This window comes from Astyanax mexicanus, chromosome 6 (assembly GCF_023375975.1).
Source record: "Astyanax mexicanus isolate ESR-SI-001 chromosome 6, AstMex3_surface, whole genome shotgun sequence".
In the NCBI taxonomy this organism is placed as follows: Eukaryota; Metazoa; Chordata; class Actinopteri; order Characiformes; family Acestrorhamphidae; genus Astyanax; species Astyanax mexicanus.
Window position 1 is genome coordinate 1,970,001 of NC_064413.1, and position 14,732 is coordinate 1,984,732.

Genomic DNA, 14,732 nt, shown 5'->3' on the forward strand with positions numbered 1-14,732 from the left:
TCGAATACTTTTACAAGCCACTGTATATCAGAAAATACTACACAATGCTAAAATAACATAAAGTAGGTTGTGAGTCCTAAATGAATGGGGGTGAATGGAATTAAATGGCTAAAATATCAAAGACAAAATTTTATTATATTTAAAGTCAATTTTAATAATTCTAAAATACATTTATTAAAAAGAAATTTATTTTTATTTTGAATTGTATTTTACACTGAGCTACTCTAAATCATTAAAAGACCATAGATCTTTCTTCCTGCCAATTTTCTCTGTTTCTCAGTTTTCAACCAGTTTCTCTGATTTTGCTATTTATAGCTTTATGTTTGAGTAAAATGAACATTGTTGTTTTATTCTATAAACTACAGACAACATTTCTCCCAAATTCCAAATAAAAATATTCTCATTTAGAGCATTTATTTACAGAAAATGAGAAATGGCTGAAATAACAAAAAGACCTTAAATAATGCAAAGAAAACAAGTTCATATTTATAAAGTTTTAAAGTTCAGAAATGGTTTTTAATCACTTCAATTTTTTTATGCATCTTGGCATCATGTTGTCCTCCACCAGTCTTACACACTGCTTTTGGTGTTACTACTACTATTATGAGCTGATTATAATTATATATAAGTTTAAAAGCTTTGAAATTATGTATTGGGTACTGAAACATTTAATATTGTTCTGTTTTGAAAAATTATTTTTTTTTCAGTATAAAAACGATCCCTCAAATTAACCCATTCATTTTAAACTCACCCAGAAGCACCCTCTAGTGTCTGACAAACCCAGAGAAGACGCTTAACCCTTTTAGACCTGAATTATGTTTCAGTGAAAAATATAAGAATGGGGCTAAGCTACTAAAAATATTTTTTTAATTGGCAGGTTAATGTTCTATTCTGATGGACAGTATTTAATAGTAATAATTAGCATTATTTGCAACAATACATAAAAAAGGAAAAGGAAACACATGCTGTCCATTGTAATGGACGCAGAGTCTGAAAGGGTTAAGCTGTAATTCTCTCTAGTTAAAATGATATAGGCTTTTTTGCCCAATAGAAACATCACTTGGTTCATCCCTTAGGGTGTAGACTTCCCCAGAATGATAAAGCGAATTTTTGTGTGGGAAGAAAGCACAACACCCACTGTAAAATACACACAGCATCACAAAACTCATCATACTCACCTTTTCCTGATCAGCAGGTAGCACTGAGGCCGGGGGATAACGGGCTGCGTGGAGATCCACTCACAGCGCACCTTACTGCTGTGGAACTTCTTGCGGCAGGACAGCACAGGCCTCTCTGGGTGAACTGAGAGAGATAAGAGCGTTGGAAAATGTGAAAAATGTTTGGATATCAGTTCCCAAGTGTTTGTGGATCATCAGCAAGAATAATAACTGGTTAACATTGAACTGTTCTAACCTGCGGTTCATTAATCTTATCCACAGACACCCAGGCCTTCCACTATAAATTACTCTATGGACTTGGACATATGGAAAAGTCAACCTCAGTATTGCTCAATTTGTTATTTGAATGAGATATCATGTTTAAAATATATAGGCTGTTTAACACCTTAAAGGAGAACTCTGGTGTAAAATGGACTTTTGTTGTAGTAAAACATGATAAAAAGTTCTTATCTTTGATGAATAGCACACCTCCGTTCTCCCACAGCGTTCTGAGATCCAGATATTTTAACAGTTCATCCAAACACCCATAAGACTGGGTGATACGGGGCATAATTTACCCTGATAAATTTCTTTTTTCCACTGTTATTCAGCCTCAAAATAAAAAAAAAAACACTGTTTACATCTCATAACGCTAGCTCCGAGTGCCGCCATATTTATGTCGATAATGTCATAGACATACATAAACATAGACTCCTGGTGCTGGCTGCTATGCTATGCGGAGTTTATGTATATATATATATATATTTTTTTTTTTAGTAAGCTTCTTCTGTGATTTATCAGTATGTACTAATTCTCTTAATCAATTATGGGTGTGGCTAATTTTGGGCATAACTTGAACTAAACCAATCAGTGTGCCAGTTATCATTCGTTCTTATCTTAACAGTGCGGCGCTTTTGTGCGTTTTGGCAGAGACGGATACTGACCTGCACGTTCACGCTGTAAAGATACAACAGCAGCTCATTTAAGGGAACAGCAATGTTATTTTATTCTTTATTCTGTTTATTGTTGGGGTAATAGTCTGGTTTGTGCTCTGCAGTACGTCCATGTGTGTAAATGGATTCTGAGGATTAACTGTTGTCAGGGTTTTAATCAGTCAGTGGCGCAACTGGGTTTTCTGGCACCAAAGTAGAAACACGCCAGATATTTACCTGAACAAACCTCACTTCCAAACCACCACACCCATCAGTGTAGATTTATTCCTAAACTCGAAACTACTTTTTTACGCTATTGTAACAGCCTTGGTGCAAGGTGTGAAAATACACTGTTAAAGGGGTTTAAGATAGCAACGAACATCAATGTGCCCTATTAAGGGTGTATGATAGGGCCCCTAGTGTCTATTACTACAGGTGGCAGCTGAGAGGAGAATATACAAAATAAGATACAAGGATTTTGCATAACAGGAATGATATGTAGTAAAAAAAACTGGAAGAAGGAATATCATGCACACTGTTTTAGTTGTACCTCCTACACTGATGTTAACAGACCATACAAGTCTGTCATCTCGATAGCAGCTGTAGTTCCCAGAATCGGCCAATTGGAGGGCAGGAATTCTCAAAGCTCCTCCTCTCTTTATGCTCCGAATTCTCTGGCCGCTCCGAGTCCAGCGCGTCTGTCTTTTAATGGCTCTGGTCACCCGCAGACCCTCGTCCCCGTCCTCATAATCCTCATAGTCTTCATACTCAGCAGTGATACCTGGTGATGGGAGGATATGATGTCATTTTAGTGACACAACAGTGGATTAAATTCATATGAAAGCAGAGAATATTCATATTGCTTATTATTGCCTACAATTTAGTTTGAAATATTTCAGTCAATTGGAAACTGACTTTAACAACAAAATAATCTGATGCACATTTTAAAGCATAATTACTTTTATCAGCTTACATATAATAACATAAATTGTGTATATATATATATATATATATATATATATATATATATATATATATATATATATATATATATATATATATATATATAATAACTATTATTTATAACCAACATTTAACATAGATTTATACAGGTTAACAAAGCACATACAAAGCATTCGGTTGCTATCTAACCAAAGTACTAAAGCCCTACAGCCCTACTAAAGTCATGCGCAGGTATTTAACATAAAGTTTATTAGCAAAGTGGTGAAATTTGCAATAGTTACGTGGGACAGGCATGGTAAAAATCCAAATAGAGCAGCAAGATTCAACAAACCAGAGAGAACAGGTCATAAACAGGTGATCCAAAACAGAGACGGATAGGCAAGGCAAAAGAGAAGCCCAAATAATAAAACAAAGTCTGTAACAAAGCAGCAAACAAAACAAACAAAAAGGGAGCTAGGGATAGCTAGGGATAATCCTCAGAAACAGGGGGTATTTATACAAGGGGACACAGGAAATGCAGCCATTTCCAGTCAGGGGAGCCAGAATGCCGAAGCGTCACGTGATCTGGCTTATCCGGGAGGATAGAATCTGGTGCATTCTGGGAAATGCAGTCTTTAGAGCGAGATCTAGAGTCCAGGACAGGCAGACAGTGAGTCTCCCTGCAGCACTGAGTATGTTTAAACTTGGTAAATGTGTTTAAATCAGTAATAATCACATTAGTATTTACCCTTACCTCGCTCAGAGCTGATCCCCATTTCCATTGTTATGCTAAAAGCTCCTCCCTCTTCTGAGACTCCGCCCACTCTCTGTGGCTGAGTGACTTGTCCGACAGTGAAATCGTTGCTAGGCCTCTTCTGCTGCTCTGTTGTGATTACAGGAGGTTTAACAGTAGAATCAGCAGCAGCACTTTGGAGTTTATTGTAAATTCCAGCGGTATTCGTGTTTTGGGTCGTCTGAGTTGCAGCAGAATTCCTGACTGTGGGATTAAAAGTCCCAGAGGTATCGGTATTTTTCACTTCCTTCTGAGACGTCCTGAGGGCGTCTGTGTCTCCCTGTGTCCCCCCAAATCTGTCCTTCCACTTCGCAGGCATTACTACAGGCACCCCGTCCACAGAGACGTGCCCGCTGCAGTCCAGCACCACCTCACTACCCAGGGTCAAAGCCAGCACGCCTGGAGGAGGCTCTGAGAAAAGAAAATATATAAAGTTAAAAATAGATTTTAATGGCAGTTAAAGGAAACTGTACAGCTGTTCCTCCAGCATCTCAATATTGGCTTTCACATTATGAGTCATTACGAGCTTAAGAGTATAAGAAATATGTTTTTTGTCTGTAATACACTCAGATACAATATATATATATATATGTATACAGCTCTCAATTTCTCTGATTTTGCTATTTATAGGTTTATGTTTGAGTAAAATGAACATTGTTGTTTTATTCTTTAAACTACTAACAACATTTTTCCCAAATTCCAAATTAAAATATTGTCATTTAGATCATTTATTTACAGAAAATGAGATTTGGCTGAAATAACAAAAAAAAGATGCAGAGCTTTCAGACCTCAAATAATGTGAAGAAATCATATTTGGTGCAATAACCTGAAATAACCTGGTTCTCCTCCACCAGTCTTACACACTGCTTTTGGATAACTTTATGCTGCTTTACTCCTGGTGCAAAAATTCAAGCAGTTCAGTTTGGTTTGATGGCTTGTGAGGTTTTCAATTTGGTAAAATCGAATAATTCTTTTCCAGAGCTTTACAGCAAACAGTGTTCAAAGCACAAAAGTCTGAGCTAGAAATGTTTGAAATGTGTTTTTTTTTTTTTGTCTTTTAATGTTTTATCAGCACCTTTGAAAATATATATATTTTTCCATATATATTGGAGTTGATTTAATCAAAACATAATTTTATTACACATATTTAACTTTTTTTTTAAGAAGTTTGTGCTAAATAAAAGCATGTGTAGCACTTTGGGAACAAACTACTTTAGGTACGTTTAATTTTCCAAAATGTCAAGACATGTCAGACTGCCTCAGTATGTCTGTAAGCTCTTAGACTCCAGGGGGACAAAGTACAGTGCGTTTCTTTCTTTTTTCTTTTTAAAATTTTATGAATTTAACTGAATAACAAAAAAAGACAAAAATGTAAAAGAATCTGCCAAATTTTGCATAAAAACTATATTACAAATAGATAGAAAACAATAGAAAGGTTTTTTTTTTATGTGCATTTAGGATGTAAAACAGTCTAAGTCCGTCAGTTTCTGTTCAATGATCCATTTCACATCAAATCCACTCTACATATATATATATATATATTTTTTTGGAAATCCCCTTTAAAGGTCTTTTTTTTTTGGCGTTTTTTCACTCGTCTTAAGTCAGTAACTCTACAGGGGATTGTATGAGTTCTCTGTGTTGCAATAATGTTATTCGCTCATCTCCTGGAATAGAGATGGTCCGTTATTTTGGGCGGGTGTTACAATAAAAGTAATTTAAAAAACATTATTTCCGGGCTTAATGTGTGTGTGTGTGTGTGTGTGTGTGTGTGTGTGTGTGTGTGTTGCGGTTGACTGATTGCACAGATAAACTGCTACATTGCACAATGAAACCCCTCAGTTGTTCTCAGTTCCTTCTTCCACACTAGGTCAGATTCTCTTAGTGAAATAATACAAATGCTTTAAACTATCGTAAAGTAAATTTAAAATAAACTAAAAAAATTTATCCAGTATTATTACCTGTATTAGTATTCATTTCCAAAAAAAAACATTAATTTCCATAATTTCTAATGCAGGAATCTAAATTAAAGGTTTGATCAAATTAAGAAATTTGGCTTCACTTCATAAAAGTATGGCACCACTTTAGATTTTATTTTAATATTAAAAAAGTATTAAGTCGGAGTAATAATATATCACCCCTGTTCTTTTAGTGCTAAATCTACCTTCATTACTGTGCAGTTTTCACAGAGTTCAGACAGTTTTCTTGATTTTGGCGAAAAAAAAATGCAATAAAGCAAATAAAATATATTTTAATGCCACACTAAGTATATTGTTACATTTCCCCCAGTCTGCTAAATTTAGAAAAGTACTTAATTTAGAAAACAAGTTCATATTTATAAAGTTTTAAGAGTTCAGAAATCAATCAGTTTTCATGCATCTTGGCATCATGTTCTCCTCCACCAGTCTTACACACTGCTTTTGGATAACTTTATGCTGCTTTACTCCTGGTGTAAAAATTCAAGCAGTTCAGTTTGGTTTATATATATATATATAATAAAAATAGTAAAATACAGTTTTATTAAAATACTGTATTAAGTATACCTTATATCGTAAAGATTTTTAAAAATATTGTAAAAATCTAGTTTCCTATTGTCTATTCTATTGTAAATATTGTCAATATAATAGTTAATATAGTAATATCAATACTTATCAATACTTAACAATACTACCTATATATATATATATATATATATATATATATATATATATACTGACTGAATATTATTATATATTATATTATATATAACAATGTTATAATAGTTTTTCTAATAACACAGCTTCTATTTTGGAACTGTCTGTTCCTCCTTAAATAGTAAATAGTGCAGCACTTCCATTCTGGTATCTGAAGCTATTTTTTAAGGTGGAACGGATAATTCCCATAATAATTCAACTGCAGCACTAAAAGTAGATTAGGAAACAAATGTAAACTTAAAAAAAATATTATCCTAAGCATATTATCATGTTATAACTTGTTAAAAAACTTATAAACCTGTTATAAACCCTTATTAACTCTCTGTAAGTGATCTCTGTAAATCCTGCTGATCTTTACTAAAATCCCAAGCCCTGACTCATATATTATATATATATGAACAACATTGTTATAATAACACTTAAATATTAAATAGCGCAGCGGTTCCATTCTGGTATCTGAGGCTATTTTTAAGGTGGAACGGATAATTGCAAATAAGAATTTAACTTCAGCACTAAAAGTAGCTTAGGAAACAAATGTAAACTTTATAAACCTGTTATAAACCCTTATTAACTCTCTGTAAATGATCTTTGTAAATCCTGCTGATCCTCACTAAAATCCCAAGCCCTGACTCATAAATTATATATATATGAACAACATTGTTATAATAACACTTAAATAGTAAATTGGGCAGCGGTTCCATTCTGGTATCTGAAGCTATTTTTAAGGTGGAACGGATAATTTCCATAATAATTCAACTTCATCACTAAAAGTAGATTAGGAAAAAAAATTTAACTTAAAAAAACTATTATTTTAAGTATATTACCGTGTTATAACTTTATAAACCTGTTATAAACCCTTATTAACTCTCTGTAAGTGATCTCTGTAAATCCTGCTGATCTTTACTAAAATCCCAAGCCCTGACTCACCTTTTCGAGGACATGCTTCAGCCTGCTGATCACTCCGGACTTTGGCAGTAAACAGGCCGAGCAGCAGCAGCAGAAGCCTCATGGTCACTCAGTCTGCATAACTGGAGCCGTAATGAGCTGAAAGCAGGAACATAAGAAGCTCAGCCAGCAGCTGTGAGAGTGAGAATAACAGGAAGACAGACAGAAACCCACAACACAGACAGAACGACCCCGGGAGAACCGCTCCACAGCCCAGGAGATAAAGTCCAGAAGGGTTCTGGTCCGGTTCTGGCAGTTCTGCTGCTGCTGTGGACTCTAAAGTTTGGTTTTCAGAGTGTGGAGATTGATATGGAGATATGGGCTGGAGATTTCCCCCCAAACCCAGCCCCCTTTGCTTTGCCCTCTCTCTCTCTCTCTCTCTCTCTCTCTCTCTCTCTCTCTCTCTCTCTCTCACTCTCTCTCTTTTTCTCTGTATGTGTTCTTGCGTAATGTTTAACTCCTCCAACAGAACATCAGGACATGAACCAACACTGTTTGTTTGTCAAAGGGCCACAATGGTTAACCTCAACAACAGCTTAACACCATATTACTGCTGCTTCAATTAGATAATCACCAATAAAAAATATGGGCAGCACTTTGCAGTACTAACTGGGAATGAATGGGTTTTGGACCTAGACCTTAATTATTTTACTATTTTATAATTACTATATATAAAAATACTACACTCATTGTTTCGATAAGCTTCTGCAACATCACAAGATTTATTTCAATCCAGTGTTTTTTATTTAAAAATTTATTTAACTCTTTCAATCCATGTGTGAAAATGATGATCTCATGCTCCCTGAACCACTCAGGCAGCGTATAAGATTTAAGACCACACCAAAATAATATTTTCAAGCTTCATAAAGCTTATTTTATTTGTCGTCACCCTTGTCCACCCTGTTATAACAAGCTGCACAACTGTGTGGATATTTTTTGTAAGAAATTAGCATTTTAATGAAAATGTGGTTGACCTAGTTTAACAAATATATTGACATTTTGTTTAGATTTTTAAAGAGTTCAACTTATATATGATAAACATAGTCAAATATACACAATACCATTATAGTAACACACATATATACAGCTCTGGGAAACGGGGAAAGCTGAACTGCTCGAATTTTTGCACCAGGAGTAAAGCAGCATAAAGTTATCCAAAAGCAGTGTGTAAGACTGGTGGAGGAGAACATGATGCCAAGATGCACGAAAAAAACTGTGATTAAAAACCAACCAGGGTTATTCCACCAAATATTGATTTCTGAACTCTTAAAACTTTATGAATATGAACTCGCATTTTTTTTGTTATTTCAGCCATTTCTCATTTTCTGTAAATAAATGCTCTAAATGAGAATATTTTTATTTGGAATTTGGGAGAAATGTTGTCTGTAGTTTATAGAATAAAACAGCAATGTTCATTTTACTCAAACATAAACCTATAAATAGCAAAATCAGAGAAACTGATTCAGAAACTGAAGTGCTTTCTTCATTTTTTCCAGAGCTGTATATATAATTCAGATTTGACTGATGAAGGTGCTGGAAACAAGAGTGCAAAAGGCATAGAGTATCGAATCGGATGCTCATTTCAGAGCCTCATTTTCCATTATGAGCACAAGTAAATGAGCATCGATGTTCTCATTTCTAACACAAAAGCTTCAGAATTCAAAGAGAGAGATCGACACAAAGGACGTTTCCTTCTTAAAGAAGGCATTAACGATTTTATTAACATTTTATCCAATTCCCATCAACTCCTCTATAAGGATGAGGCTCATCCACAGCTCTTAATACGTCATTTTGAACACTTTGAAAAGGGGCGACCACGGGTCATTAGCTTTAGCTGGTTCTGCTGGACTCTATTATTGCAATAGACAGCTATATGCCTACACACAGAGCAAACACAACTACACAGACGCACAGAGTCAGTCCAGGTGGAGCACCTCTCAATTTCTGTCTTTTCATCCACAGAGGAAAAAGCATGGCGGTTCGGTGGGCGATTATAGACATGAACACGCACATACAACAGTTATGGATTCCGTTCAGCACGTGTATCTAAGGCCACGTATAGATTCAGACTGTTGGTGGGATGCGTTTGATAGCTCTTCATGGTGTGACAATCTTTTTCCAGTTCAGTCCACTGGGAAACAGAAGAGCAAAATTGAGTTTCTGTAACTTCAGCAGTCCAGCTCAACAGTGCAGTAGAGGTTTTTAGCTCAGAGCACCAATATGGTGTAAAAAAGATCATGAATGAAGACGTAGAGTGAGAGTTTTACTCAGTTCAGTTCAGTTCAGAGTTCTGTTCACGTTCTCACAGAGAACTACAGCTTAAAAGTGCTGCTCTCACTGGTCCACGGCCATCACTGGAGCTGCGACTGGATTACAGGGTCGTCTGTCGTCCAAAAAAATCATAAGCTTTTCTGGTTTATAAGACTGTTAACAACACTTAGCTGATGTCTGAGGTAAGAAAAAAAATACTGTCCCCGTGTTTCTCAATGAGAAAAATACTGAAAGACACCAAAATTAAATTTGAAATTACACAGCCTTAAAGTTTAAAGAAAGAAAGATAGAAAAACTGTAAGTTTCGTAGCCTGACACAGAAAAGTAAGAAAGAAATATGGACAAAAAAATGATAAAAAAAAGAAAAATAAAAAAAGCAAGACTGACTATTATTCTATGAAGAAATAAATATCACAAAATACATATAGCAAGACAGACTAATTTCAATTTCAATTTCAATAAAGAAAAAAGAATCATAGAAAGAAATAGAAAGAAAAACATTTTGCTGACATCCTGTTTTTCTCCTAAAACAGAAAGACGAACAGAAGAACAAAATGAAACTGACTTCGTTTTTATAAGGAACAAATAAAAAAGAAATACAGCAAAAAGTAAAAAAAGAAAGGAAGAAGTATAGAATGCGGGAAAAACAAAGCAAAAAAGCCACAGAATCAGCAATTCATCACAGTCAAGTCAGAATATTATGGCCTCACAGGAGAGAAAACCACCACAGAGCGGCTATTATTATTTTTTAGTATTAATATTATTATTATATTTTTGGGGTGGTTATTCTTAGCACTGCAGTGATTAGCATGGTGGTGGTGTATGAGGTGTAAGTGTGTGTTAAGCTGGTGGTACAGTGAGTGGATCAGATACAGCAGCAGTGCTGCTGGAGTTTTTAATACAATGTGTTTAATCATCCCTCACTGTCCTCAACTTACAGCTGTTCCACCTTGTAGATAAAGCTGTTGGCTGGATATGTCAGATTGCAGGGTTCTTGCACCATTTTACAGTCAAATTTAATGCTTTTTAAGGCCTTTTTAAGACATAGATAAATATAATTTTAGGCCCAAAAATGTAGACATAATTCTTAATATTAGCTAGCACTCCACTAACCTTAGTTCTCTCCCTGGTAATGTTAGCTAGCTCCCCGCTAATGTTAGCTAGCTCTCAATTGACCTTTGTTATCTCCCCGCTAATGTTAGCTAGCTATCGGCTTACCTTAGTTCTCTCCCTGGTAACGTTAGCTAGCTTCACACTAATTTTAGCTAGCTCCCCGATAACCTTAGTTCTCTCCCTGCTAATGTTAGCTAGCTCTCCCTTTACCTTAGTTCTCTCCCTGCTAATGTTAGCTAGCTCTCCCTTTACCTTAGTTCTCTCCCTGCTAATGTTAGCTAGCTCTCCCTTTACCTTAGTTCTCTCCCTGCTAATGTTAGCTAGCTCTCCCTTTACCTTAGTTCTCTCCCTGGTAATGTTATCTAGCTCCCCGCTAATGTTAGCTAGCTCCCCGCTAACCTTAGTTCTCTCCCCGCTAATGTTAGTTAGCTCTCCCTTTACCTTAGTTCTCTCCCCGCTAATGTTAGTTAGCTCTCCCTTTACCTTAGTTCTCTCCCCGCTAATGTTAATTAGCTCACATTTTAAGACTTTTTAAGGACCCGCAGGATCCTTGGATTGGGGGACTATTCTATTTAGTCCAGCTGTGACACTGAAGCGTTTAAAAACTCCAGAAGCACTGCTGCTGTATCTGATCCACACTCACTGTATCAGCTCAACACACACTAACACCTTATACACCACTACCATGCTAATCAGTGCTAATCACTGAAGTGCTGAGAATAATGACTCACCACCTAAATAATAATATTAATTATAATAATAATAATTATAATAATAGCTGCTCTGTGGTGGTATTCTATCCTTTGGGGTTCTGAGCATCGAGAAATAGATATAGGACTACAGCCTGTAATTATAGAACTACAATATGCCCTATACAATCAGTGGATCTGATAAGAAACAAGGAGGTGTCCAAAACATTTTGATGTACAGGAGATAAATTATAAAATAAAACGTGAAACAAAAAGTCATCTTTAAACACGGGTCAGTAATACAGAATAAAGGACAGTTGAGGTGATATGTAGGATATTTGGTTGGAGTTTGGTTGACTCCAGTTGCTGAAAATGTCTTCCAAGTGTTGCAGCGGACATTATATAATCTTTCACTATTAGACAGTTGAAGTGAAGTCACATATCACAGTCCCAGCTAAGGGGGAAAGCCCTTAATGTTGTGACACAGAGGAACTTTCCCTTCTTGATGGATCTCTGAGATCCTTCTCGCTATGAAAAAAGACATTGAATAGAAAACATTTAGCAGTCAGGTTTGTGTAGGTGGCAAAGCTCTGAAGATTTCAGCCTTATTTATAGCGGCAAACTTGCCAAAAATCTCCATTTCAGTTCCCCCTTTAGCCAAAGTTCAACCAAGATAGAAAGTTTGCATCTTTAGATTTACACTGAAGCTACGAGGCTAATGTAGCTAAAAACTGGAGTTAGAAAGAAAATCGCAGCATTATTTTAACCGCAGGCATATTACTAAAGCAGCAAGGACAACCAGCTTATTTTATTATTTAATTTTTTATAAATATAGCTTTATGCCACTCCTGATGCAAACATTATTTTTTTTTAATTTGGTAAAATCAAAGAAACTATTTATTTAAATAAATAATTCTATCCAAAGGTCACTGGATAGCAGTGTGTATGATATCCCTGGTAACATCCACATCTGTATTACTATAAGTATTTGTGTGTTTAAGGTCTGATGTATTGGATACCAGATGGACGAAACATTAGATTTCATATTCCTGAAGTTGTGCAGTTATAGCATTTAACAGTCCTTAAACTACAGTGTCATGTGTGTATCAGTAATACAGCTCTGAAAAAAAATAAAATAAAAGAGACCACTTAAAAATGATGAGTTTCTTAGATTTTACTAAATCAAAAAAATTGAATTTTTGCACCAGGAGTAAAGCAGCATAAAGTTATCCAAAAGCAGTGTGTAAGACTGGTGGAGGAGGAGAACATGATGCCAAGAAGCATGAAAACTGTGATTATAAACCACCAAATACTGACTTTCTTTATGAACTTTCTTAAAACTTTATGAACATGAACTTGTTTTCTTTTTTGCATTATTTGTATAAGTCGGAAAAAAGCATACAGTTCCTTTTTAGCCACATTAGCCACACAGCTTGAGTAAGAATCTAAAGAAACAAAATTTACAAAGCATGTCTTGTTGTGTCTTGGCTGGCTACAACATTTGCGTTTAGAGGGGTTTCACAATGTGTGGAAAGTGTTTGGCACACAAATCAATACTCCAACGTCTAATACTGTTTCGTAAATAAATTCTGTATTTAGATAAGCTGGAAAGCCTCTGTACTAATTCTTTTTTTCCATCACAGCATTGATTGAAAACTGGTATTGTGGCAACCTTATAACATTAAATAGATGCTACAAAAGGTTCTTACAGGGATGCTGTAGGAAAACTACTGTTCCTTTCTTTTAGAAAACATGTATGTATTGTATAGATCTGTATGAGTGTAAAGAACCTTAAAAGAACCTCTGAATTGTTAAAGGGAACGTTTTTTTAAACGTTTAAATCATTTACATCATCAGGTGAAGGTTCACATTCAAGCATTTGTAGGTTCTTTACACTCAAAGATCTTCATTAACAATTCTTTGGGAAAGCAATAGTGATTCTCAAAGCAGGCATCTCTTAAAGAACACTTTGTACCACCTTAAGAAGGGGTGTCCTATTTTATATGCAAAGGGTTACGTGGCTGCAGGTACAGGGGTTGGAACAGGGGCTGAAACTGAAACACCTGGTTTTAGAGCACAATAATTGATTGTGGTGACGGACAGTTCTGGTGGAAACAGGAGAGTTGAGGTGCACATTGAATTCTGCGTGATTTGATCAGCCGTGGTTTTATGTTTTTTGGATACAATCCGGGTTAGCACCCGAACATCCCTTTCAGACAGCTTCCTCTTACAGCGTCCACAGTTAATCCTGTTGGATGTGTTTGGTCCTTCTTGGTGGTATCTCGCTGACATTACCCTGGATACCGTGGCTCTTGATGCATCACAAAGACTTGCTGTCTTGGTCACAGATGCTCCAGCAAGACGTGCACCAACAATTTGTCCTCTTTTGAACTCTGTTATGTCTCCCATAATGTTGTGTGCATTGCAATATTTAGAGCAGAACTGTGCTCTTACTCTGCTAATTGAACCTTCACACTCTTACAGCTCTTACTGGTGCAATGTGCAATTAATGGCCAAAAAGATTTAACACCAGGCTGCTCCAATTTAGACATGAAACCTAAAATCCCACACTAAAATGATGACAGGTGTTTCCGTTTCATTGTCCAACCCCTGTATTTATTCTAGTCAAGCAGAAGCTTGTGTGATTGATTTAATAGTTTGAAGGCTGATAAAACAAGTTAAAGAATAAAAACCTGTAGCCACACCTTAGCTTAGCATGGATAATACTGGACATCCCTGGTGTTTTAACAGTAAGTAGGACTGTAAAGACAATAGGTAGGACAATCTTTGATTGACTATTGGACGAATTACTGTTTTACAGCTATAACATTTTTCTTCTTTACTTTGGACATATAGTATAATATATTTGTATGTATTTATCTGTTTGTGTTTGTGTCTGTGTGTGAGTGTCTATCTATCTTTAAGCCTGTCGTCAAATCAGGCTTCACCAGTCGGCTCCTCCTCATCGCTAGTCGCTATGGCTGCTTGTCCTCGGATGAAAAAGACCATTTTCAGCATCCTTGAATGCAAATAAGATTCCCACAGGTCGGTGTACCAATGCCTGCACCTCTCACTCGCCACTTGCTATTTCCTCAGCAGTGATTGGTGGACCTGGGCTGCTGGCACCACTGATCCGAGCTCCCGCCCCCTTTAAGCCTGGCGCCATTTCCTAAAAAAATAAATAAATAAAACAATAAAAA

The 14,732-nt window shown here is 36.0% G+C and overlaps 2 protein-coding genes across 3 annotated transcripts in view; both read right to left on the minus strand.

Annotated features, from left to right (window-relative positions):
* The window catches only part of il6r (interleukin 6 receptor), a 15,198-nt gene extending 7,426 nt beyond the window's left edge, over window positions 1-7,772 (minus strand). Inside the window, exons 1-4 of the mRNA XM_022674177.2 lie at window positions 7,442-7,772; window positions 3,786-4,235; window positions 2,640-2,870; window positions 1,179-1,302 (exon numbers count right to left, since the gene is read on the minus strand). Coding sequence (XP_022529898.2) covers window positions 1,179-1,302; window positions 2,640-2,870; window positions 3,786-4,235; window positions 7,442-7,523 — 887 coding nt within the window. The 5' untranslated portion in view covers window positions 7,524-7,772. The remainder of the gene's footprint in view (window positions 1-1,178; window positions 1,303-2,639; window positions 2,871-3,785; window positions 4,236-7,441) is intronic.
* A 1,370-nt stretch (window positions 7,773-9,142) lies between these two features.
* The window catches only part of atp8b2 (ATPase phospholipid transporting 8B2), a 57,393-nt gene continuing 51,803 nt past the window's right edge, over window positions 9,143-14,732 (minus strand). The window contains exons 31-33 of one of the 2 annotated variants that reach the window (XM_049479976.1): window positions 11,327-14,701; window positions 11,138-11,242; window positions 9,143-11,011 (exon numbers count right to left, since the gene is read on the minus strand). In XM_049479976.1, coding sequence (XP_049335933.1) covers window positions 14,603-14,701 — 99 coding nt within the window. In that variant the 3' untranslated portion in view covers window positions 9,143-11,011; window positions 11,138-11,242; window positions 11,327-14,602. Of the gene's footprint in view, window positions 11,243-11,326; window positions 14,702-14,732 lie in introns of both variants that reach the window. The other variant, XM_049479977.1, reaches the window with a different exon arrangement.